At 39.5% G+C, this 27,941-nt stretch overlaps 1 protein-coding gene across 3 annotated transcripts; it reads right to left on the bottom strand.

Annotated features, from left to right (window-relative positions):
* Nucleotides 1–1,020: 1,020 nt before the first annotated feature.
* Nucleotides 1,021–27,941, bottom strand: EDEM3 (ER degradation enhancing alpha-mannosidase like protein 3). 3 transcript variants are annotated; one of them, XM_053469761.1, is made up of 21 exons: nt 27,483–27,941; nt 23,673–23,718; nt 19,497–19,597; nt 18,947–18,986; nt 18,435–18,547; nt 17,092–17,245; nt 16,042–16,176; nt 13,981–14,086; nt 13,208–13,305; nt 12,746–12,871; nt 11,749–11,832; nt 10,543–10,626; nt 10,122–10,246; nt 9,544–9,709; nt 8,256–8,407; nt 7,982–8,135; nt 7,204–7,398; nt 6,347–6,512; nt 5,395–5,580; nt 2,568–2,615; nt 1,021–1,837 (listed from the first exon to the last, which is right to left on the bottom strand). In XM_053469761.1, the coding sequence occupies exons 1-21, from the start codon at nt 27,611–27,613 to the stop codon at nt 1,443–1,445; spliced, it is 2,805 nt and encodes a 934-aa protein (XP_053325736.1). In that variant the 5' UTR covers nt 27,614–27,941; the 3' UTR covers nt 1,021–1,442. The 3 variants fall into 3 exon arrangements, with proteins under 3 accessions (XP_053325736.1, XP_053325737.1, XP_053325738.1); XM_053469762.1 differs by having other exon boundaries at nt 2,601–2,615; XM_053469763.1 differs by lacking the exon at nt 2,568–2,615 and having other exon boundaries at nt 27,483–27,938.

Here is a 27,941-nt window from a genome sequence, read left to right as displayed (position 1 = left end):
AACTAGATGTGCAAAAAAGTTTTACACAGACTTACCAAAGTCAGAAGGCAAAGGAAAACAAATGGTCAAAATGGCAATGCATTTTTTTTCAACGTCTCTCAGCCCTGAGGAAAGCGTATCCTTATAGAGGTGTCATCGGCGTATTGCTTTACATTTTGCTGGGTACTATAATACTCCCTGCACCGTATGTGCAGCATATATTTCTTGAGCATGATCAAGACACATTGCCACAGAACTAGATTGAAACAAAATACCCCCCCCCATGAACATTCCAGAGGTAGGAATTACAAGAGGCGTCTTAAGGTCTGGTTTTTGTCACCACAATTAATTATGTTATGCCCCTTTTCAAGGACAGGATATGTTTTTGATCACAGAACTGAAATACGGTGTTAAGGTATAAAGTATTAAATATTGTGATCGTCGAGGCTAAGCTTTGGACCTGAAAATTAGAGGAGCCGGTATCTCGAAATGATATTGTATCAAGCAAAGGGTATCTGCGTACGCGGCACACTTAAAGGACCCATATTGCCAAAAATTTTGCTTCTTTAAGAAAAAAACACTCCAAGCGTGCATTGAAGGCTCAAGTAGCCCTGCCGGCAGTCAACATGTTGAAAAGTCTTAATGATTGAGGCACATTTAAAAAAAAAAAAAAAAAAAAAAAAAAAAATGGATGTTGGCCTCTGTTTCAAATTAAGATTTTGAGTTTATCATATTTTTCACAGAACCAGGTATTATAACTTTACATCCAGAGAATAATGGATAAGGTCAGCTATCCAATGAAATACGCTTTTTAACTTATAATTTGATCTAATGTAAAGGTGCCGAGAAATGTGTAAAGTATGGCTTAACAATACAAGTTAGAACATGGAAAAATGAATTAAGATTGATCCGAGACATTTTGTATTGCTAATTCTATACTAAAACCGTAAAAACAAAAAAGGTTTATATTAAAAAAAAATAATAATAAAAAAAAAATAGAGTGACTTAACAGTTTAGAAAAAAAAATAATTTAGGATCAATGTTAGGTGTTAAGATTCCAAACACATGCCTCACATATATGGATTAAAGGTGGTGATATAATTTGTTTTACATAAAATTATATTTAAAATAATCCAATAAATTAAAGTTTTTAGTGAAGAAAAGTATGGAATTTCGCAAGCGCCTTAAATGAAATCCACCATCGATCTATTTGAAAGACCATGGCAGACAAAAAAAAAAAATCTATATTTGTTCCAAATATCTCCACTGCTGATAAAGTCACTGGATCCATCGCTACATATAAAAACAGACATGCCTTAGACATTAGAAAGACACTGGACCCATTAGAAATTTGCAGAGAACTTCTGTTAATCTTCACATTTTTAGTTCTGACCTTCACAAAAGGCTTGCGACACCATTTAGATCTTGAGGAAGGGAGTCTGTTTTATAAAGATTTTTTTTGGTCATAGTTCATCCTTTTCCATCATTTCAAAAGCTTCAATGTCTTCTTTCCAATCTGCTAATATTGACTCTATTGGTTGTACTTTGTTGTCCCACTTTTTGTCTTTGGGATCTTCTGAACTGTCCGACGATCCCTCTGGAGTGTCTTTTGAACCCTGCAAAGCTATACTGTTAGTCTCGCTATTTTCTGAAGGATCGTTATCCTGTCTTTGATGAGAAGAGTCCTCGGAGTCAGATGAACTGCCCGGTTCTGGTTGAGAAACTAGTGAAGATTCCAAACTGGATTCCAAATCCCTGCCATTCACGCCACTTTCTGGAGCTCTGGAAGTTTCTTCTGAGGCTTGTACCTGGGAAATATTTTCTACTGATCTCTCCTCCCCACTGTCACCTTCTAAATCTAAAAAAAGAAAGATACATTATCATGAAATATGGTTTAAAGCAACCGATGTGTGCAGGCATTATAAGTTCCGGTTCTGCGCAAGTAAAGACTCCACTATTTAAACAGATTTTTATTTGTGAATTAGATGTCCAGGAGCCAGCCCATATTAAATTTTATTTTAAAAAAAACTCCTCAAATAAATTGTATTATTGATCCATTCTCCTCTAAAAAAAATGCAACAGTTGGCCTGTGTTTTCTGTTATCACAATATTGTAAGAAACCATAAAGAATGATTAATGTTTGCATCACCCCGTTTATTAAGAGTAGAACGTTTGATGTCGCCAATTATAATAAATGTTCTATCCTTGCTCTAGAGAACCAGAAACCCAATCAATAGTTTTTACAAAGCAACATAACAAAAATGTACCTGGAAAAAGTCATTATTACCTAAAAAGACATCCACTATACACTAACCACTTACAATTACCACTGTCGGAGCCTGTTATGGGTTCTAATATGTCAAACGTTATGAGCAAACAACTCCTGGGCTTAGTCAGCAGATCTGCCATCACCGTTTACCATGTATTAAGTAAGTATTGTAAGCTTAGTTATCACTGCAAACAATTCCACATCAAACATACGCATTACGGTATATTGACTGGATAAGGACTGGATGGGCCGTCAAATAAAATACATTTATGGACAACATACTTAGATGCTCATCTCTCAGGTGTAAAAAAATACTTACTGCTATCAAGAAGGTAGTTTGGGACTATTTTACCTTTAAAAATGGTTGCTGAAATCCCAGGAGCAGCACAAACAAGAACAAAAGAAACGGGTTAAAATATGAAGTTTTCACCAGCTAAGTGCTGCACTAAAAGGCAATTACAAGGAACATTTTCAGAACATCATAACGGAGAGGATGCAAGTTATGCTTTCCACCATACAGGGCTTATGCAGCTACTCGTGTGTTCCCAATTACCCCGATTACCTGGCACAGAAACCTATATTTATCGTAGCTGAAATAATTACAAAAATGGTTAATATAGCCGTTTTTGAAAGTTTTAGTAAATTTACCTAAATGTTAGCATCAAGTAAGAGAAACCTGTGCAGAACTAAAGCCGCTGATAACGCATCAAGCAAGCATTAAAGCTCTTCTCCTTGGATGAATATTTTTAGTAAAATTGGGTAACTATTCCATAAAAACAAGGATTTTTATTTATCTAAGGCTAGTCATTTTGATCGATGTAAAATTACGTCCAGTGTATTATATTTTTTATATTTATTGAAAAAATAAAAATTTATTTTTGAGAGGGCTAAATGCCATTTGCTAGCAGGCTTTCCTCTAGGGTAAGCGGCTGGATCATAAGCAATGCTTTGGGCCCAGACACGCTCAATTGCCCAATTTTCCTGCCTGTCTTGATTCATTTACTGAATCGGTGACACCAGGAGTGGGCAAAGGATACTACAGCAATCTGTCTTGGGGACCTGCTGTAACAAGCTTAAAAAGAATAAAAAATGCATAGTAAATCAGGATTAGCGTCACTAAAAATACTTAAAAATAAAAACACACCAGTTAAAGTTAAGCTATTTGTATACATTATGCGAACATTTTTTGTAAGCATAACACATATGTTATACCTTTTGTGTTTCAAATATTGTAATTGTTCTGGAGATATCAGATTCAAAGTGTGGGGGAGGTGAGACAGGGGGAAAAAAAAGCATGAATTAAGGGGGCACTCCAGCTATCAAATGCACTTTAATGTACTTTCATATACATTCATTATTAAGGTTACTCCCTGGGACCCCAGTATCCCTTTAAATTTTGCGCACACCCTTCCAAACACAAACAGAACCCACCTGTCAGCAACGTAACAAATCAGAGGATAATGTAACAGAAAAAAAACATCTTAAAAGCATGTAAAGATGGCTGCTCCGAGTGGTGTACACATATACAGTGCGGTTCAGATATTATTTATATGAAAAAACAAATCATTATACTAAACTTTCATTTGAAGTGCGATAATATTTTTATAACACACAAATGCCGCATTGCCTTAACAGAGGGTGTTAACAATAGCTTTAACATATATTAACTAGGCTTGAAACATTCCCCACCATATTCTGTCCAGTTCCATATGGGCCACCCATGAATGATTTTCACAATGTAAACAGTTTCAGACTCTCAAGAATGAAATATTTTTTATTTGCAATTATCGTAAAACTGCTGGAGACCGAAGCTGATATCCGCAGGAAAAAAATGGCCGCTACCAGTAATGGGTAACAGCTGACATTGGATAGCATATATGTACAGTGCGAGAAAAGGTATGTGAACTCTCTGGAATTAGCTGGTCTTCTGCATTAATTGTTCATAAAATGCGATCTGCCCTACATTAGTCACACGTATAGACAAACGCAATGTGCTTCAACTAATGACGCACCATTAAAGACATGAAAGACTAACATTGCTTAACCACTCACAGTGCTGGTGGAAAAGGTAAGCGGAAGCCTTGGATTTAATAACCGGTCGAACCTCCCTCGGTAGTAATAACCTTAAACAAGCACTTCCGGTAAATGCGGATCAGACCTGGATAACTCGAGCTCAGCCATATTCTGGGCATGTCTTCTGTGAATGGCTCACTTGAGGTCATTCCACAGTATCATTTTTTTAATACAGTATATTTACTTTAAAGTCTAGGGTCATTGTCCTGCTGCAGAGCTTCAGCTGGTGGACAGCCACCCCGGCATTAACCTTTATGATACCTTGATAAACTTGGGTATTCATTGTCCCCTGGATGGTGGCAAGCTGTCCAGGTCCTGAAGCAGCAGAGCAGCCCTAAACCATGATGCTTCTTCTATCATACTTTGGTGCTATCATACCATTGGGATGATGTTTTCATGGGAGTATGAGGTGCTGCTTTTACATCATATGGAGTGCTGCGTGTCCCCCCCACCCCCTCCCCAAACAATTTAACCTCGGTTTCATTGGTCCAAACATTTTTTTTACCAATAGCGTTGTGGAGCGTCAAGGTTTTCTTCAGGCAAACAGCGATGTTAAATTGGAGAATTGGTTGTTTTCTCCATGGTGTCCTGACATGGACTCCATGTCTGTTCAATGTTTTGCATATGGTAGACTCATGAACAGAGAAGTTAACCAGTTCCAATGATTCCTTCAGCTTTTACCCTAGGGAATTTTTTTCCCCCTCATTTAGCATGCTGCGTTGTTCTCTTAGAATGATCTAGGCTGGGTATTGCTTCTAAGGAGAGTAGCCACAGGACTAAATTGCCTGCAGTGATTAGAATAGGGGTTCACGTACGTTTTCCAACCCTCACTGTGAATGTTTCAATAATGTATTTAATACGGACAATAACAATACGATAATTTGTGTGCTATTAGTTAAAACAGATTGCGTTTGTTCTATAAGATAACTATAATGAAGATCGTATCATATTTTAAGAATTTTATACATAAATGATGATATCAAAGGCTCTACTTTTGTGTGTGCGCGCGCGCATATATACACACACACACACACACACACATATATATACATACATGGGGTACAACGACTTACCTCTGTCTTTAGCTTTATCTGACAGAAGAACCTCTACATCACGATACTCGCGGATTGCATCAAGAATAATATTTCCTTCCTTGCTGAAGAGAAACAGCATGGGGATCGTAACGTCATCTGTATTCTTTCCATCTCCAGCCATCTGGAAAAGGGGGGCTGTATCACTGCTGCTGCCATCATTGTCATCTACAAAAAAAAAACAAAAAAAAACACTGTTATATTCCCTACTCAGGAAGAATACCGGAGACAAGTGCCAAGAGGTCCAACGTAACAAACTGACATACAATGTGATGGTGCCACATATTATGAACAAAAGTTGGTAAGTTTGTAACTGTGCATACAAAGTGTTGCTGATTCTTTGTTGGACATGTGGCCTCCATGTTATAGGAGCAGTGCTGTCAGTTTGTTATGGACAAAACATTTTCATGCCCAATATGTGGATTTCTGTTTGGGCAGGGCAATACTGGATTACTTTGGTCATGTAACAAAATAAATAGGTTGTCACATTTGAATCAGCTGACTGTACCCACCTTTACAGCACATGCAACTCACTTATCAATATACTAACCAGAGCATAAGGACCGGGTCCAACAGACTCACAATCATTTGTAAATATATAGGGCAAAGCTGTTCATTAGCTATGGTTAGAAAATCTGCTCCGTCCACATTCCAAGAATCTGACCGTATGATTAAAAGTTGGCAATCAATGATTAGAACAGGATACCTGGACACTATATCAGGTATTTCAGGCCAAAAAATCCAAGTGATTCACTAAGAATGTATCTGATGTTCTCGCTTTTTTAGTTTATATTTGGAAATTAAAAATATTATATCTCTATGATTATCATCTTTTATTTATGCAGTGCCAATAACTCATGCAGCACTTCTTATAGTACATACATTTAAAGGGTATGACAAAACTAGAATTATTAACCTTATATTAGATACTTACCAATGACAATTCCTCCAATCGCCCCAGATTTCTGCACATTCCGGGCTTTCTCCGCAAACATGCACTGACCCCGTTGCATTAGTGCAATTTTCCCTTTTATTGCTTCGGGGTTTGTGATCTCAGAGCAGCCGCTGTATGGCTCGGCCTTTGCTACAAAGCCTCGAACCTGGCAGAAAACAGGATTTTGCAATAAATGTGCCTTGCTGTAGCCCAACATTAGATAACATTCATGTTGACCAACAATAGGATGTTTTGGATCTTTGCCTTGCCTACAACATTACTCATCAAGTTACCGGCAGAAAAACGCTCTCAATGAAATCAATCAGAGAGCTTTCTGCACATACACGCGGAGGGCTTCCTTAGAACCCTGGATCTTTTAGTCAAGCCAGTTCTAGAAAGTGATGCGTATTGCGGAGATGGGAAGGGCCAGGAAAAAATAACAAATGCAGAGAGGATTGCGAGGAATCGCTTTATACATCTGAACGCAAAAAAGAGAATTGTCAGTTCACCCACTCAACTATCATATGCATTAAAGTGTGTTTGATGGCGTGAATGTGTCTTAACTATACCCCTGAACCCAACTCTCCTTCCTTCTCACATCTCCTTTAAAAGGAGCCCAAGCAGTGTGCATTATAAGAAACCACGTGGATGCAAAGTTTATTTCATTGGTTTAGTTAGTCTACATTTAACAAACTAAAATGACACATTTCACTCTGTAAGGAACGTAATATACAAACCACAAATATATCGTTTTAAATTAAAAAGAGTTAACTAATAAAATGTACACTGTGCACCAATTGGGTATGTGAAAAAAATCCTAATAGGTTGATACAGAAAACAAGCCGCTGCCTACATACCCCCACTACATGTTTAGAAAGGTCCATTCCAAATTGGGCAGGTCCAGCAGTCAGTACCACTCGTCCATAAAACGGGTGGGAAACGATCTGAACCGCACGCGGAGGCAGCTGCTGCTCTTTCTGTTGCTGGCTGGATAACTCAATCATTTCTTGCATGAAACGCAAACCATCCTCTGCATCTATAGAGCTTGCGGCCTGCAAGATATTTCGCAATATTTAATGAATGTATACACACAGAATACACTATAGATAATGCTTTGATTTTGAAAAGTTCAAAAGTGAGGACTTAAATTTAAATATCAATTTTGATGCATTCTACACACTAGCTAAGTTGTTAACTAAAATGTGCTTAAAAGGTGAAGGGCTGGCTAAACCATTGGTATTGGTTACCTTAGGCTGTAGAATAAGGGGTCAGGGTATTTAGTAGATAACACATTGCTGCCTGAAAATGTGCAAAAACCTAGAACTGTTTTGTTTTAAACTAAACAGCACAATATATTTGAAAACCCTTTTTAAATTGATACTAGTAATAAAAAAAAAGTCTGGCGAGGGTTGCGTAGAAAATGGGTGAGTTATGGGTTTAAGAAAGTAAATAATGGAACTTAAGATCATTAGAATTATAAAAACTAATAAAAAAAGAAGATAAAAGGAACTGCGTTTTAATTCTGTAATTAAGAAAACACACTTCTTAAAGTTTATAGTCGCTATTTACTAATAGTTGGCCAATCCAGACCGATGAGACATTTCCTGAACAATGCATTTTATAAAATGCTCTTACTTGGTTGGCATGCTGAACCAGTTGAACTCGTCCATCTTTAAGGTGAATCAGACTCACTCCCATCTTCTTCAGGATGTCCAGATGCTCAGAATTACTTGCCATGAAGTCCCTGGCCCGTAACGGGGGCCTGTTCCCATTGCCAGAACTCTCCTCCCTGCCAACAACCAGATCAGACTTTTCACCGACTGTACACAGCATTAACAAAGCAACTTACTACAGCCTCATAACACGTTCCTGATAAAAACATTATTTAGTGAATGAAACAAACACTTACATTCTGGGATTTCGAGGGCAGTTTTTATCGACCACGTTTTTTAAAGGTTCTCTGATGCTCTGAGCGTACATGGGATCATTGCGAAACAGAATCTGAGTGTTCGGACACGACCAGTCAAAGTTACTGTCATCCAGCTCGGTGTATTGTGAAGTCTGTGTATAAAAAAAATATATCACCTCTATACATGTTCTGCCCATTATGCACAACACAGAAAGAACCACACTATTTTTTGCTGAATAAATATAAACAAAGCTAATAAGAAGAGCATATATATATTATATATTACATTCTTCCGCTGTGAGGCGAAATGTGTTAGTCTTACGGATGCTTTTGAAGAAACATCACACAATTCAAGAACCTACTTCTCACAGGAAAACGGTATTATGGCTTGACCAGAAATTATAAATTTCTGCTTACAGATCATATTACATGAACAGTCTAGTGTCCCTATATAAAATGCAAATTAGAGTTTATCTTGCAGTGCATTTTACTGCATGAAGATTGTGGTAGGGGTTCTTTAGTTGCTGGAGAGATGTCTCATTTTGTAGCGCCCTCCGCCTGACTCCGGTGAAGGCAGAAGCATACTTAAGTACACTTCCTGCACAGGCCCTATAGAAGCGACAGTGAAGTCAATGACAGTTCAGCTCCCTTTGAAATCCACAGCAGTAATGACAGCCAGTTCCACGCATGCTAGTTGAACGTAGATGTCCGACTAGCATACACCAATTTCAGTGAATTGTGACTGGTTTACTTAATTATGCTTCCTGGTAAAGGCAGCCAGAAATATAAGGCTGTATTTATACAGTAATGCACTCGCATCCTTGCAAAATATACTCCAAATGCATTTTAAATGATAACAAGGCTGGAGATGTAGTTTTGTGTTTTAAAAAACACATTCTTTAAAATATAATTAGACAATAAAACCAGATTTTAAAAAACCCAAACAACATGGGTATTAGTATCCCTGTATCATTCCAATCTTCTTGTCATCCATTCCTCAGACGGGTATTTTGCTCTGGCAAGGTCTCCAAGATTGCCTTTTTGCAGTTATATAAAGAAAACTGGAGTGGGTTTTAGAAAGAAAACTGGAGTGAGCGGGTGATTGAGGGGGAAAATACTGTTATTTACAAGCAACAAGGGTATTTACTATAGAGAAACATGCCAGCAGGATGAGCTAATGAAACTGTAATATATTTAAGGTATATATGTAAATATTTAAGGTAATCAAAAGAATCCGGATATCTGGGATGCTATGCCCCGATGAGAAAAAAAAAAAGTTTATATATACCATGTTCTTCTTAGGCTTTGTTTGGTTTGCTGTGGAAAGCCAGAGAGGTAAGAGATGGGCTTCTGTAGTAAAAATATAGTCCTCTATATCAAACACAAGGTCTTCCCGTTCAGAAAACAGCAAATAAAGATATTTAAACATTTCAGCCAGGAAAAAGGAATCCATCCTTAAACAAAAGGAGAAAAAAAGTTAATTAGGAGACATTTAAAACATTATCAATACAGAAATAATTCAAAGTGACAGATGATCTTCTACCGCATGAGTAGTCAATTACGGATCTCCAGCTATAACTGTACAACGGGAAGGTAAGAGCTTACAGGTGAAACTTTTCCCATAGGAACGTTATGTCCTAAAGATTTGGGACAGTATCTAAATAATATTATTTGTTAACGGCCAACCTATACAGCTTTTCAGATTAAGATTTTTAGACCTGGCCATTATCATTCAGCCAAGAAGTTATAATTTCCCACGCCGGCTCCAACACGCTCATAAAAAGACAGGAGTCCATATGGTACAACGTCACGCGGCATGTTTAGTTCCCAACTTTATCGGATCTGAGAAATGATTGAACAAGATACCTGTCCTCGTGGCTTCCCGTGCGCACATCTTTAACCGCAGCGAACCCGCACGGCACACGTGCATACTTATTAAGGTTTTCAATGAGAGTTTTCCCCACTTCTAAGTAATAAGGATCACCCGTTGCCTGATTGACAAAACAGAAATAAGGGTTAATTTTTTGTGTAAATGAGATTATACCCGGGCCTTGCATTTTTCTTTTTGTTTGCAGGAACTTTCCTGCGTTACATACATGGAAAGAACCGCATACGTCAGTTACGGTACATAAGCAACCGGAAAAAAGTCAAAAATACTATTTCAGTAGGAAACGCCAGGTTAATGTGTTGCTTGTGAGAGCAGAAGAACATCATCAATGTGTCGTGATGTAATTAACCCCGATTCATATCTTTAACTACAAAATGGCGACAAAGAAACAGTTCTTACTTTATACAAGAAATAAGTACTTTCTGCAAACTCTGGTCTTAAAGGATGTTGAGCCCAGTGCACTCTGAAGTCTGTAGTAAAAGCCTTTAACAAATAAGAGAACAAAAGATCAGAAAATGCATTATGAACTTGCAGACAACATGAATGACATCATGTATTATTTACATATGGCATGCAATTTGATATTGTTTTGGCCGGTCTGTCCTTTGTTAAATGCATTTAAGCGAGAAATACAATTTATACATGGATAGAAGGAAGCTACCGAAACGTTTATTTCGTACTGAAGGTATCAGATGAATCTGATTTTCACACTAATCCCACCCCAATATTTCCAATGTCAAAACTGTATTACTAACATTTCCAAATGACATCTTATAAACAGAGAAACTGGTTCAATTCAATTTTGGACTCAAAAGAGCTTTCTCTTATATTTTGGGGTACTAAAAATCACTACATTCACACAGTTCTCAAGTATCCTGCCAACAGCAAGAAATAAAGCAGTATTATAATTCCGTATTGTAACGACAATATTACAATATGACAAAAATGTAGTAATGTAGTAAATGAAGTCTAAAATTATTTCTGTACATTTTAGCACTTCATCCAAGAATATCGCTTTTAAGATCTAGAGCATGCAAACATTGTGGAGCGGACATTTGTACGTTCCCAAGGCTTTCTCCCATAGCAGTAGGATCTATCTGGTACAATGGCGTGTTAGGCTACCCAACAGGTTTAAGTAAAAGCAGGGTAAAAAGATGGAGCCAGGTAAAAGGAAAGAGATGGAGCCGGGTAAAAGGAAAGAGATGGAGCCGGGTAAAAGGAAAGAGATGGAGCCGGGTAAAAGGAAAGAGATGGAGCCGGGTAAAAGGAAAGGGATGGAGCCGGGTAAATGGAAAGGGATGGAGCCGGGTAAATGGAAAGGGATGGAGCCGGGTAAATGGAAAGGGATGGAGCCGGGTAAATGGAAAGGGATGGAGCCGGGTAAATGGAAAGGGATGGAGCCGGGTAAAAGGAAAGGGATGGAGCCGGGTAAATGGAAAGGGATGGAGCCGGGTAAATGGAAAGGGATGGAGCCGGGTAAAAAGAGAAAGAAAGAGATGGAGCCAGGGGAGATCAAACCATTTGGTGAATTCCCTATTAATCAAACATCCCATTTCTACAAGCTTCGGCACTTAGCTTAAAAGGAAACTGTATGAAAATTCTTACCTCTGGTAGAAAATTATGCTTTTTGATGACCTGGTATAGCATTTCATGGGTTTCTATTGCAGGTCTTATGTCCCCTTTCAGGACCTAGTAAATGATATAAAGGGAGGATGTCAGCGGTTAAATACGAGCTAGTTAGAAAAGAAACCACGAGTGACAAATGTGTGGAATACTTAACCTTCCTGTATACACTACGCCAGCGGAACTGCATGGGATCAAAATATACAACGGAAAAGAAAACAGGGTTTCATAACTGTTTGGTGATCTCACAATAAAGCCTGTTCGGCAAGTTAATCAATATATTAATATATTATATTAATATTAATTTACATTCCAGGATGTACTCCAATTCCAAAGGAGGAGGAAATCTACTACAAGAGCGCAAAGTCTAGAACTAGAGGATCTGCCGTTTAGATGCAACATAAGGAAATTTTACTTTACCGAGAGGGTGGTAGATAAATAAAACAGCCACCCAACAGAAGTGGTAAAGACTAATAAAGTAAGGGAATTTAAACATGCAAAGTATAGGCATAAAGCTATCCTGAACCTAAGACAAAGATCGAGGACTCCATGGTCAAATTCTATGTTTCTGATTTATGAATGACTTTAAATGTACTGCAAGAACAAATACATGTTCTATACCCTCTATACACACATTGACAGTGCCTCTTAAAATGCGGCTATCCATTAAACTGTCACTAAAACCATGTTGTTAACTAGTAATAGAAATCAAATAATGCAAAAAAGAGGTTTCAAGTACATTGGGGTTATACAGGTTAAAAGCGTCTTAAAATATTTGTCACAAAGAAATATATATATGTATGTATGTATGTATGTATACACATATAATTCCCCATATTCTCTTATTGAGTAAGGGGACAGCACTTAATAGCAGTAAGTAGTTCACATTTATACAACTTTGTTTTCACACTGTTGAGAACCCATCATGAATGACTATAATGGCAGATATTACATGAATTACAATTTCTACAATACTAACCTGAAGGCCAGGAAAAAAAGCTAGCAGAGAATCCATCCAAGTTCGGGCAGTCAGCATCGGTTTATGAATATGTACATCGAGTAGAAGTGGAGGCTGACTGATATATCGCATAATCGCATCATAATGCTGAAAAAAGAAAATTGTTGATACTGATTACATCTGAATATACATAGACATTTAGATGTAGAAATGCATATTTATCAATGCTATGACGAATGCAACTAAATTTGAGCCAATTAACATTGCGATAGTTCCTGGGGTGATTGCTTAAAACCAGAATTACCCAAGTCTTAATATATAACCCGATTGTCTGCATCTTGCACAAGGACTATCATCGCTGCCACTCAATTGTCTGCATTTTCTTTTTACAATTATAGTTCCCATTAAAGCTGCAGTTAGAAATGTAACGTGATAAGTGACTGTAACCAGTACGTAACTGGTTTTAAATGTTCATGAACATACAGTGTTAAACCTTTCCAGGTAGCTGTCATCTCCCAGGAGTACATAGGCCTTCAGTAAATACTCGTAGTACGAATCTATTCCTGCACCGACGCCACTGTCTTAAAAAGAAAAAAATTATTTTACAAACACACAAAAAGCAAAATTAAAGTTTTTCTAATATAAACCCTTTACAACGTGCCTTAGTAGTAGATCCATACAGATAAGGGAAGGAGTACACGGACTACTGTACTAGCGCCAACTTTTTTCTAATATTAATTTTTTTGTCTTTAACAAAATGTTCTCCTCACAGCAGATACCCTGGAGTCCTTCCATACAAAGAAAGGGTCAGTTTTATGTGGAGCGCAAAGGGGTCGCAATGACCTTCCTCATTAGACATTCATGTTTTCATGGAGTAAGCGTGACAGGAACACAATGCTATAAGGGTGTATTTAAAAAGCAAACTCTCCTAAACACATAAAAAAAAAGTGGAGTTTGGGGTAAGAGCTTTCATCGGCTGATATATGAACAGGAAGGTCTGCTCTTTGGGATTCTGACAGAAGACCAAGCAGATGCCATCACATCAGAAGAAATATATGTTTTTTGGTTTTTTTGTTTTTTTTTTATCTTTCCTGTCCACTTTTTTTCCCATTTATATTGTATTTGGTCTTGAAGGGGGACAATGAAAGTGTGGTTCCAAGCTATTTGAATTAGAGCCGTCTCTTATTTATTGGATTTTCTGACATATGATGGAACCCAGCTACCCAATTCAGAAAGCCCATTGCGTGCGTTCTTACCTTTGCGTACCCAGTCGCCAGTATGAATATTTATCGTAACTCCAACTAAATTACTGCTGCGTTGCCGCTTCTCCCAAAGAAAATCTAGTGCTTTTCGGGCATGCTCCTGTTTTGAATAAAATGATGCCAGTATTAATTACGTTTGTATGTTCCCAATCCTTTCTCCCATAACGGTTGTTTCTATCGCATAATGGCACGCTAGACTACCCAACATGTTTAGGTGGAAACAAGGAAAGCAGACCAAAGCATTTATTGAGTTCACTATTAATCAGAACTAGAGTACATAAAGTATGAATAAAATTAGTCATAATATTTAAACAAGCCAAGGGATAACAAGAACCAAAAGGAGTCAGAGGTCATACAGTAGAGTATATGTGCAGACTAGGGCTGCAACTAACGATTATTTTAATAATCGATTAGTTGGCCGATTATTTTTTCGATTAATCGATTAATCGGATAAAAAAAAACAATATGCAAATTTTTCGTTTATTTAAAATAATTTAATGAACTGGATGTTAAAAAACAACTTAAAATTTACATTAACATTCTTATTTTGTTATGATGTAATAAAAAACAATATTTTCAAAGTACAAGAACCCAAACACTATTTATGAAACAAAATAACCCCAAACATTCTGAAAAGAGGTGGACTATTACTGTTCAAGAAACTTTGCACCCAGCACTTTGCACCCAGCACTTTGCACCCAGCACTTTGCACCCAGCACTTTGCACCCAGCACTTTGCACCCAGCCCTGGCACTTTGCACCCAGCACTTTGCACCCAGCACTTTGCACCCAGCACTTTGCACCCAGCACTTTGCCCCAGAACTTTGCACCCAGCCCTGGCACTTTGCACCCAGCACTTTGCACCCAGCACTCAGCACTTTGCACCAGCACTTTGCACCCAGCCCTGGCACTTTGCACCCAGCACTTTGCCCCAGCCCTGGCACTTTGCACCCAGCACTTTGCCCCAGCCCTGGCACTTTGCACCCAGCACTTTGCACTGTGCCCCTGCACCCAGTCTCCAACTCTGCCCTGCACCCAGCCCTGCCCCCACACTCACACTCTGCCCTGCACCCACTCTGCCCTGCACCCACTCTGCCCTGCACCCACACTCACACCCTGCCCTGCATCCCCACCCCCACTCTGCCCTGCACCCAGTCTCCCACTCTGCCCTGCACCCACACTCACACCCTGCATCCCCACCCCCACTCTGCCCTGCACCCAGTCTCCTGCCCTGCACCCCCCACCCCCACTCTGCCCTGAACCCCCACCCCCACTCTGCCCTGCACCCACACTCACACCCTGCCCAGCATCCCCTGAAACCCCACCCCCACCCCCGCGAACCGTTCTGTGCGAATGGAGCCACTCGCACAGAGCGAACCGCTCTGTGCGAATGGAGCCACTCGCACAGAGCGAACCGCTCTGTGCGAATGGAGCCACTCGCACAGAGCGAATCGCTCTGTGCGAGTGGCTCCATTCGCACAGAGCGATTCGCTCTGTGCGATCTGTGCACATAGACATGAAGAATACTTACCTCCGGAACGCGTCACATCCGTCACGTAGCTAAAAGAAGGCGGAGACTGCAGAGCGTGTAGCAGAAGCGGGGAACGCTCGCGGAGGTAAGTAAAAGGAGCCGAGTGCTCCAACAACGAATCGATCACTCGATTAATCGATAACGGAAATCGTCGACAACGATTTCCGTTATCGATTATTATCGATTTTATCGATTCGTTGTTTCAGCCCTAGTGCAGACTAGATGAGCCAAACTATGTTTTCTAGCCGTGTTCCCTAGGCTTCTTTGACCTAATTACCAAAGGACCTCACTGAACCTAGTTCCTATATCAGGGGTGTCCAACCTGCGGCCCTCCAGCTGCTGCAGGACTACAGGCTGGACACCCCCTGTCCTATATGGTACCGGAGAAAGAAGATGATGACCACCACTGGCCAAACAGTACCAATAAAAACACCTTTTCCATACATCAATCAGCCAATAGCCCTTAATTAACTTACAACTGATTGAGCTAAAGTCATTTTTAAAATAATAGGAAGACTGACTAACCTCAAATATGGATATCCCAGTAAACCGACTTAGGGCAGCAAATTCCAAGATTAATGTCCCAGCGCAAGCTGTGCATGTATCGGTCTCTGTGCCTGTCCTGGCCTCAGGATGTCTCACACCAAACTTTAAATTGATCTGAAATAGAAAAGATGGAAAGGAAATATTGCGCATATATTATTTTGCATACTGGCCGGACAACCCATACCGCAAAGCCAACTATCACAGAAAGGCTCATAAAGTGAAAACGGTCATCTACACAGTATACTGAAAGCAGTTCAAAGGACTAACATTTAGTGAATATCTCTTAGGGTGCAGTCTACAGGAGTAATTATTTACTCTGATCCTCAAGGACTCAGAAAGTTTTTATGGTATCCTTATAAAATGCACAACGATCTACATTTCCTATCTTGACTTCTCTCCCCTTCACCTTTGCTACATTCAAATCATTCTGCCCTAGGCAGTCCCATACCTTCTGTCTCCGTCCCCTGTACCTGCTAGGAAATTGTAATTTTGCAAGAGCAGGGACCTCAGCTGCTTTTCTGTATTCTACTCCAATAGTGCTATGGAATCTGCTGATGCTCTGTACATAAAGCGTAGTAATAATTACCCCTTATCTAGCAGCAACCAAAGGTGTATCCCTTAAGAGATAGACGCAGAATTGGATAAAGCCATATTGGTTCCAAATAAGAACAGATTCTGAAGAAGGCAGTAATACCTTTAGTGAGGCAACATAGTAAATCTTACTAACACAGACTAACGTAAGTTTTTAAGACCTCAGAGCTCCAATTCAAGTAAATCTGAAGAAGGAACCCTCAGGGCTTATAGAAAGGTTATGAGATGCGACATCCTGCTTTATGAACACCGACTCATTAAAAGGTATGAAACTTCTCAAGACATCAGAATGCTTTTTATCCAACAATTGGAATGAAACATTGGGTGTATGCATTTTCAGACCCCTGATACCCCTTCATAAAATCAGTGAAATGTCAGAATTAAGCAACACTACAAGGCTTATTTTGAACATCTGCTTGACTGGACACATCAACATACTCTTGGATAGGGAAGGCCACTTGTAGTGTTGAATGCGGGTAGGAGTTTGTAGCCGAGCTCCTTAGCCATATGTAAGAGTTCGTCATTGTACCACTCCATACGGTCACCATTTTCTTTCAGCATTATAGCAACTGAGTGCCCTCCAAGGAGACCGCTAGGGGTTTAAGCACAACCGTTATTTTACAAGCATGGCACTGTAGCATATAATTTAATAAAACATACTAAGTTATCTATTAGTATTCTGAGATTTCTTAAGTATCTTCCTAATCAAATTGCCCTGAGCCAGCCATAATATATCACCCTGAATATAATTAAATCTCAGGTACACTCAGAGTTATTGCAGTTTCAAGAATTACATTTTCTGCCAACATCCATTTACTAAAAAAAGGTATCTCCTGAATTAGATACCCCAAATTCAGTAGGTATTTTTCAGCAAAAAAAAAAAAAAAAGATCAGATCATTACAATTTATTTCATGTAAAGAGCCAATGAAATTAAGAGATTCTGGATGGAAATTCATCTTGGCAGTAATTTCAGTAACAGCTTCAGGTTGCAGCTACCCCAACAAAGAGGGCTATTGGAGCCCTTCTCCACTATTCCTAATGAAGGGCCAGAAGTGGCTGGATTCCTTAACAAGAACAGTGAGCTGGTCCTTTATAATGCATAATTCAATGGCCCATCACTTCTAAGGCAAATTGTTACTGGGGTTAAACATTCGTAATGCATAATGACATCAAGGAGTTAAAACCACACACAACTCTCATGCAAACTCTCCCAAAGAGATCATTGTTAAAGCTACCCAGATGATTTTAGTGGCCATCTGTCTTCACAAAGTTTGATTTTATGACAGTGGTCAACCTAGGTAGCAATTTGGTAGACTATTAGGGATTTCAAATACTTTTTTTTTCCAAAAGTTTTTTTTTTAAATGAACAAAGTGAGGCAAAATGATCAGGATGCAGACTAACTGAAATCAAATAGTCCTTATTATACAAATGCACAGAAAGACAGGCATACAGCAGATGCAGCCAGCCGATGTATGCGTAAATAAAGGTCCGCTGGAAATGTACTGCAGCGTGTTTATGAAAAGAGTTTGTTCTTCATAATGAAATCTTATAATATTCCAAACATTTATTCATAGTGATGTTGGATCTTCTGGCACACAAATAAAACTTTACCTGCTAGCATTCAATTAACCTCTGGTGTCGCTCCTAAAAAGCCCAACTCCCCGTTCAGAGGATATTTTAATAACTGCGCCATTGCCATTTCTTTGTCATCAATAAAACATACCACTGTAGAATGGCAACTAAAATATGTACCAAGTCTTTGTGTATTTAAACACTCACCCCAGGACTCTGATGTTTGTCTCAAAAACTGAAACCACAATATCATTATCTAAATTTACATCATTAATCACTTTTCGGACAGCGTCTTCAAAAGCGTCAGTTTTGTTCAGAACCTGCAAAGAAGGAAGAAAGGAAGTAAAAATACCAAACTTTTAGCAAAGTCGTGACAACCTATCAGTTTTGGATTTTGTCACATAATCAACATTTGGAATAATGCTTCGCTTTCACAATCTACTTTAAAACGCTGATAATTTGCCATATATTCAGTTGGCTGCAAAAAAACTAAATTGAAGAAAACTACTTTTTTCACATTTACGAGTATTTTTAGACACATGCTTGAAAGGAAAGTCACTTGCACCAAACTTCATTCCTAGTGTCCAGGTTTCATTAAAGAAGATTCAAAATTAATTAAGTTTGCAATTTCACCGAATATTAACTTTATTTTGAACCTTCAGATAAAAGAGCACACAATTTAACGAGATAATCACAGAGCTATAGAATTAAATATTTACCACTAGAGTGTCCAGTGTATCGATTAACGTCAGAGAGAATCTGGAAGAGAAAAGGGGGAGAAACAAAACATTTTATCCTCACGAATTAACAGAAATAGGTAATAAAAATGGAAAGCCCTCAAACACATAAAAATGACATTTACATGTGATTTGTTATTCAGTCTATATATATTTTTGTTATCTTTTATTTGTATAGTGTCAATAATTTACACAGTGCTTCTTACAGTACATATAATAAAAGGGTATGACAAAACTAGAACGGACAGACCAGGGTAAATGGATACAATATTTAAGTAACCAAAATAATGGCGTTTAACACCACTGCAAATTACTCATATGCTAAACAATCGGAACCCCTGGAAGACAGTTTTTACATGTAGCATTAAACGTTAAACAATTATCTACTACCCAGTTCAGACTCAATTAAGCGAATACAGTCTGTCTGGAGAAACTATGAGCAGCTTAGTTCACATTTGAGTTGCGCGTCCACGCTGTAGCTGAACCACAGCCCAACAATACCTAAACAAATAAGAGAAGATCCTGTGCTTACTTTCCTAGTGCGTCATCCACATCTCCCCGGCTTGGTTCCTGGCCACGTATTCTCCCGCGACACGTCAAGGGCATAAGTTCATCAGCAGGATAAGCATGTTTCTGGGAGAAAAAATAAATAAATAATATTTATATCTATCTATTAATCAGGGGTTGACAAATTTGGTTTGGATCTAGGAGTCAGCTTTCCCCCCCCAATCATGTCTTTATTTTCATATGTTACCCAACCTGGCGCCCGGAGTTTGTTGAACCTCGACATATTAGACACTAACAGATAAACGCTAACATCTTATGCCCAGAAACAACAACAACACGCACATGCTAAACACCATAAACTAATACACACACACACTCTAAACACAACACGTTGACACACACACTCATGCCAATTCAATACTGTAACATAAACACCATACACACTAGCCCACACTTATACACATGTACATACACTGGCTAATACTACACCTATATAAAATTACACACTGAATCTGGCACTACAATACAGTAGATATGTTGTGCGGTGAAGCCAGTGATGTGAGACACCAAGTAGGGTCACGTGCTGGGCACCCGCTACACTGGATTCATGATGGCAGCCCTGCAGAACCCTGGGGGCCAGGAAGTGGTTTCTAGTCACCACGACAACATATACATATATATATACACACACACACACACACACACCGTTTGTTCTGATATTACTCTTGTATAAGGGCTAATGCTGTGTAATGCTACACATTTATGGTAAAAAAGTATGAATGACAGACAATCAGTTTCAGGGCAAGAAGAAGGGCTGTTGCTGACAATCCAGCATAATTCCACAGCCTCTTTATTCTTATAAATCCACTTGTAGTAATAAGAAAAACACTAGTGAAAACGGATAACTTTTTTCCTTCTATACATAAAATCATTTAAAAACTGCATGTTGTGTGTACTCGGGTTATCTTTGTCTCATATTAAAATGAGTTTGACCAGCATTATTCAGATTTGTCTTGACCATAAAGCTATACAGGCCTATGGGTATTTATGGTAAAAAGCTGTATCTGCCAATAAAGAAGGTAAATCCATATAATTCTGTTTATAATGCGAGTTTTCAATCTAACATATTTCTAAGAAGCAAAGCTCCCTTACCTCAGAGGAATATCAAGCATACCAACCACACAAGCAAGCCCCCCAACTGTTTCGATTTACGCGGGACAGTCCCGATTTCGGTGTTCAAGGGCAGTGTACATGTGTGTGTCTGAGAGAAGTGTACATGTGTGTTTGTGTGTAAGGGCAGTATATGTGTATGTGTGTGTAAGGGCAGTGTATGTGTATACGTGTGTGTGTGTGTGTGTGTGTGTGTGTGTGTGTGTGTAAAGGCAGTGTACGTGTATATGTGTGTGTAAAGGCAGTGTACGTGTATGTGTAAAGGCAGTGTACGTGTATATGTGTGTTTATGGGCAGGTGTGTGTAAGGGCAGTGTATGTGTGTGTTTATGGGCAGGTGGGTGTGTAAGGGTCCTGGGAGGGAGGCTAACATTAGCCTTTTTTCATTTAAAAAAAACTCTGCTGCTGTGGACTACTATTCCAATGATACTCAGCCAGCATTACGGTGGACACCTGGCTGGCTGAGAATCATGGGAATTTTTGTTCACAGTTAGCATCTGCAGCTTTACTGTTGCTGCACTTCCCATGACACTCAGCCAGCATCATGGAAGTAGTAAATTCAATGTGTTGGTTAATTTTAATATGCATGACTGCTGGCAAAAACGATGCGTGTTATAAGTGGCGATGCAAGCGCGGAATTGCTTGTATTGGTGATTCCGCGTCATAAAAAAAAAATTGTCCTTTTTACATTTTTAAATGTTGGGAGGTATGCACAAGTGGTTTAAAACATCTTAAGAAACACACAGAGCACATACACCTAGTATTTCCATCTATTACCCTACAACATTTCGGAAGCACTGAGGACGTGCAACGCAATTCAGGTGGCAAACAGATCATCTATGGGGATTTGTGGTACAAGCAGTCACATAATCAACAATTAACAGTTGCTAAATAATCTAGTAGTGATCACATAAAGTCAATCAAAACATAAAAGGCCACCGTCTTAAGTATTCATTTCAAGTACGAGACTTTAAAATACAGAACATGATGTTTTTCCAAGAACCCACATATAGAGTTGCACAGTTTTTTGATGTCATAAATGTATATATTTGATAATTTGCACATATTTATGGAATTGAGTGGTCCTCTTTAAGCAAGTTGTATACAAGATTTGCATATATTATCAACTTTCTACAGTTAGCCTTTCAAAACACTAAGTTGACTAATGTGTCATTTCACTATTACTAGTAGGCAATCATCAGCTCCCTCTGTGTATCCCGTGGGCCATCTGCTACCATTGCGAGCAGGTGCATTTGAAGAACGCGGCAAGAGCAATAGAAGAGAATATGGAATCAACAAATGAGTCCTCTTTCGCAGTTCAAATCATGCGTACAAATCCAGAGATCGCTGCTGTAATGAAAATACATCACAAGCTATTTACTTTGGATGCACGCCTGGAAGTTGAACTTCGCAAAAGTCAACATACTGAACAAATGCAGGCTTAGCAGCAGATCCACATGTAGACTTGTGTTTATCCCAGTTCATCTGCCAACCTTTTCAACACCAGAGAGGGAAAATGACCCATTTTTAGTTCTGGAACATTAAAAAGCTCATTTTCTGCTGGTCAAATTCTAATCTCAACAGGGAACTGAGCGATTATATGTCAAAATGTGGCCAGACACAATGGCTGAATTTGCACAAAATTACTTTAATTCATTCCTGTTACGTCTCTGCTTAAGACGTATGATATTGACACATGAGCGAGCTTAGCATTCCAGATGTCAAGAGAACATCAAGAAAGAAAACCGCCCAAATCCACCAGTTTATTGTCCACTTAATTTCAATAGGTCTGGCCCTCGAGATCTACTCCAACAATGTGTTGTGAATTCAGGCATAAAACTTTATTCACTTAAGGTGAATCATGTAGGATCTGTAAGTTAACGTGGAGATGATTAAGGCTGGAAATTGGTGGATCACATTAACAGAGACACAAGGTGCTGGCTGATGAAGAAATGCATCCTTACGGGTCCGAGCGTAAGGGTGTGCAGATTTTAAGTCCTACTGATTAGGAAGATTACGGAATACTTGGAAAAGGAGCTGTTTGTGATATGGGAAGATTAAATGTATTGAACTCCATTTCCTTTTAACAGTCTTCAAGGAATTTAAGGTTTATTATAGCATACACACCGCTTCTTCTAAGAAACTCAAACCTAAGCAACCATAAAGCATTTCTATTAAATACATAAACAGTTTTAAAACATGCAGACCATTTTTTTCACAGATACCTTAAATCGCACAGAAAAAAATGTTTTTGTGCTATATCTGCTAACAGATCAAAATAGAAGGAGAACAGGTCACCTGCCAAGTGTAGTAACAAGTGGTGCCTACCAAATCTTAACATAGGTTAATATGTAGCTAAGGCACTAAAAAAGTGAACTGAAACCGCTCAATCTGCTCAATCTCATACAACACTACCATTCAAGTGTTGTCACTTAGATGTTTTCACGCAAAACAAGGTTTCCTAATGATCAATTAGCCTTATCGTAAACTGGGAATATTGAACACAACATGCCATAGGAACACAGGAGCGATGGGAGTGATAAAGCACCTCCGTACTATGAAGATATTCCATAAAAAATCAGCCGTTTCCATGTGGACACTGCATTTCTGATCTGTATGATTATTTTAAAGGGCAAAATTAGGAAATTTCTAAGTGACCCCAAAACTTTTAAATGGTAGTGTAACACCACCCCCCCCAAGCTATTTTCCGAGTAGGAGATGTGCTTGGCTGACACGTGATATACTTACCACCAGCCAGCTCCAACACTCATCAAAAATGCTATGTGCAAGATGACCCCCCTCGTGCGCATGCCTCAAGCATCCAATCAGTGACAAGCATCACTGGCCCACATGTAAGGGTTTTATTTTTTACTTTAATATGTATTCTTCTTTAGCAGAGCTGTCGGGGTCAGTACAATTTAACTATGGCACACTATCTGAAATATACAACAATGCTAATACCTGTACAACAGAAACAGAAAAAAAAATGGAAAAATGCTTGAATGATCAAGATAAAGAACCTGTTTACATACCATATAACTCCCATAAGCGTGCTCAAACATTTCCAACACTTGGTTCCTGCAATGAAAAAGAGTTTAAATATAAATATCACCAATTATGTCAAGGCAAGCAAAGCGTTTTCCAAATGGGGTAGACAGCAGAGAATAGAGTATTATAAAAATACAGCATATAGTTATATAATCAGATGGAAGGGATGTTGATACAAAGCTTTCCTGGGGCCGTCAGCAGGAACATTCTGTTGATCTTCATGATGACCGTGTAGTGTTTAGCACGATGGCCCGGAAACACGTCAAAGATATGGACCACTAACTCATGCTAGTTCAACATCGGTCCCTTGCGATAAATAAAGGACCATGGAAATTTGTGCACAACTAACTTTCCTTCAAAAAGGCAGACTGTTTAATGGCTATAGTAATGAATCATGTATCGCTGAACCACTTATACAAAACAGTCATACAATTATCATCCGACTCCGTGTGACGCCCAGCCTTCTGAAGTCACTCACAAAGCAAAAGTATTTAAAGGGGCACTTATTGTACGCATTTTAATGCACATGGACGACCGGTCCTTTTGAACTTATGTGGCGCCCCTCCCTTGCAAATTCATGATTCTAGCCTATCGATCCTGCCGCATCTTCCCATATGAATTTGCCCCTTCCTTCTCCCCAGCTATTGTCTGCGAAGGAGATCTCTTTGGTCTCCTTACCACCAGTCAGCTCCAGCTGGGGGGGGACTCGTTAGGCCCCTCCGTTCATGAACAGAAAGCACTTCCGCTGATTTACACGGAAGCGCTTCCCTGCCACTGATTGGCTGCTTTAAGCAGCTTATCAGGTGCGTAGAATGTTGGGACACGGATGGGGCTGGGAGCTGCTGCTTCTCACTAAGGTTAAGTAACTTTTCCTTTTCAACTTAAACAATGCATACAAAAGTACTTAAATAGTATGTTCATATGCATTGTTTATATAAGGAGCTCCTTGTGACACTGGAGAGTCCCTTTTTATATTTAACAGGAGATAAAGAATATTAACATGAAGAACCAGGGCCCATGAAGAGCCAGGTCATCTCCTGTCTTGGAAGAGACAGTCCTTCAGAATTCATAGAGAAGTCGGCGAGGCGAGTCTATATTTCAGGAGGCAAATTCTCTTTAAAAGTACACGAGGGGCTTTACGTGTATCCCTCCTCTCAACATATGCAATTGTGTTCATTACTTCAGTAGACTCCATAACTATTGTCATTCCAAAGTTTGTCTAAAATGTATATGGTGGATTCAGACATATTAGTTTGAATATATATATATATATATATAGATTTTGTGGAGAGCTTTAAATGGATTTGTGTGGAAAAAACCTAGGTTTGAAGGTATAATGTTCTTAAAAGGCTCTAAGTGAGAAAGGTATTTCTATACACACACACACACACACACACACACACACACACAGCAATCATAACAGCACTACTAAGACTCCTGTACATCCCTACGAGGCATCCATACGACCAAGAACACTGGGTAGAATCCAGTTAACGACAACCACTGCATTAAAAGTTTTCAGAGGAGGCCAAGTCTCTCCTCGATCGTAACATGCCTGCAGCACAAAATAACGACGGAGATCTGGAACGTGCCTTAGATCGTCCCATCGCCATGCAACGCATATTCATGCAAACCTCGTGCTTTATTACGGGACAATGTTTAAATAATAATTAACTTTAAAAGGTGCTGGTTCCACTTAGACAAAACATCAACTACCCTGTCTAAAATGTTAAGCTAATTGATTGATCATTTCGTAAGAATAGGGGACAAAAATGTACAATTAATTATTTCTGGAAATGCTTTGAGCAATAAATAATAAATAGGAATGATTATTTTTAATACAGGGCAATTGGAACAGTGCCTCTAATATCCGATCTGTCACTTTTCCCCATCTTACATTTTCAAATTTCAATATATGAAGTAAGCCCATCCACTTCATGTCTGCCCTTTACTCACCACTCACTTAGTATACTGAGCGCTGCCAGCAGATGAACCGTATTTGCTAGACCCATCTTGTCTTATAATGGAGGTCTTCTTTTGTTCAGATCTCAGATCCGAGGCACCGCCACACAGGCGATCATTAAGATCCGATGTTTGGGGGGTGGTTTATAATCAAGCAAACACGGTACTTAACATGTATGTTCATGTTTGGGGGCAGCACATGTATTTGTGCCTAATGCCAGGATTCATCTTTGAACCCTCTCAGCATCAGACCGGTGCAAGGTCACTTTAGGCTACTCTCGGGATCCTGTAACCTGTTAGATGCAGAGGGACGGAATAGTTCTGTAAAAACATGTTCCTTAATCCATTATCCACTCCCGACCTGTACACCCTCTACTAACTGTACAAAATAGATACATCTGTATTGATCTGAGTCAATATATAGTTTTCAGACAAAGGTCATACCTTATATTGGGCCAACACCAAAAATAAAGATACCACATAAGCATTCAGGACCTCAGAGGTCTCTTCTTCACACTTATGCAACTTTTTCTGTGTTGGCCCAATTAATTGTTACCGCCTTTAACAAAAGTATTCTATATGCAGGAGAAACTCATTAGGATTAGACCTACGTAACGGATGGAGAAAATGTTCCAGCTTCATCGCAAATTCAAGATTTATTGAATAAGCCGCAGATACGTTTCATGTCTCTGGCTAGCTTCGAAAGGCTAAACCCATCTGTGAAAGAAGCCAGAAGCGACCCTCGCACCCACGGCCGGACCTTTCCAGGGTATATAAAAACCTGGATATTTGTGCAAGTTGCAAAAATCGATAGTATGGAGATCAGCGTGTGAAATACAGACAACTACAGACAACGTAAACTAAGAGCATTTTTAAATTATTTCAGAAATTGGAAAATGTGAATAAATTAATTCGACACAAAGACCAAAAACCTCCAATTAAAAGGGCAAAACAAGGAGATTATAATCTCTGCTAAAGTAAAACCATCTATCAAACCCACACTCAATTGGGTAATTAATACATATCAAAACGTCTCAAACGCTTCTGTTGCAGTCTCACAAACAGAGGGGGTTATTCACTAAAGTACGTGAAGGAGAGTTTGGGTTTTAACTCTCTTCGCTATTCATTATGAAGGGCCAACAGAGATTTCTCCAACTGGAATGGCTGAGGAGCCCTGTAAAGTGCATCATTTAATGGGTGAGGAGACAAAGCTCACGGATCTGACTATGCATTATACAGGGCCAGGCAAGCTCATTCAGGTTGGATCTGTTTAAGGAGCAGATACACAACTCTCATTCAAACTCTCCTGTCAACTCTCCAGTGGCCATGAATGATGGTACCCGCCGCCATTCACGCACGTCACCCACTATGCCCAATGAATGTGATGCTCCATTCACGTGTAGTGAGTGCTGGTTATCGGTCAGAATCCTTGGAAAAAAACAATTTATAATGTATGCGGCTGCACAAAAAATTAAAAAGGAGAAGCGCGGGGAACGAAAAAGTAAAAATGCTGAAAGTCTCAGGTTTCTGGGCACAGAAGGGGTTAAAGCGCCCTGCATTTATTTTATCATTAATATGGAGTCCAATCATCACACTACATGCCTGACAAACAACTGTAACAGACAAAGAGGGGGGAGAAAGAACAAAAAGCATTATAATTACATGTAATAAGTACAGCCACATGTATGTCATGAGCCACCCGCAAGCACTATACGTGCCAGAGGCCGGTAAGGAGCCGTGAGGTGAGCATACGGCACAACGGTACCCCAGCCATTCCCTCCATCACAGCAGGAACGGGAGACAATGCAGTAAGTTTCCACTGAGGCAGTTACCTGAGCTGAGACTTCTCCTCCTTGGTCATGGAAGGGTATCCGGTTCCTAACACGACTGGAAACACCAAGAAAGGGACCACCGATGTCCACATGAGACCCCGCCACCGGGGTGCTTTAACCGAGTAGCCCATTACCGAGCACCACAGAGAAGGGGAGTCTCCAACAGTTGCTAGGCCTAAAGCAAGTACATTCTTCTTAGAAAAGAGACGGAGCGCCGGTGAGGCCTACTAATCCCCGGTCCTGTCCAGCTGCTTCCTACCGGTGAACCACGGACACACGCTCAGACAGTGGCCGTCTTCAGGTTCCGGCTTTCAGCTGCTCCCTTGACGTGTGGATCCACAATGCATCGTAGCCAATCCGAGTAGGTTGTTTTCGTGTGACATCACAGATCTGACGTGGACCCGGAGATCCGGTGCTGAAGGACCTAGTATTAACTCATTCACAGCCAGTAGCTAATAA

The sequence above is a fragment of the Spea bombifrons genome, chromosome 6 (genome assembly GCF_027358695.1).
Source record: "Spea bombifrons isolate aSpeBom1 chromosome 6, aSpeBom1.2.pri, whole genome shotgun sequence".
In the NCBI taxonomy this organism is placed as follows: Eukaryota; Metazoa; Chordata; class Amphibia; order Anura; family Pelobatidae; genus Spea; species Spea bombifrons.
This window is presented reverse-complemented; position numbering and strand designations above follow the sequence as displayed.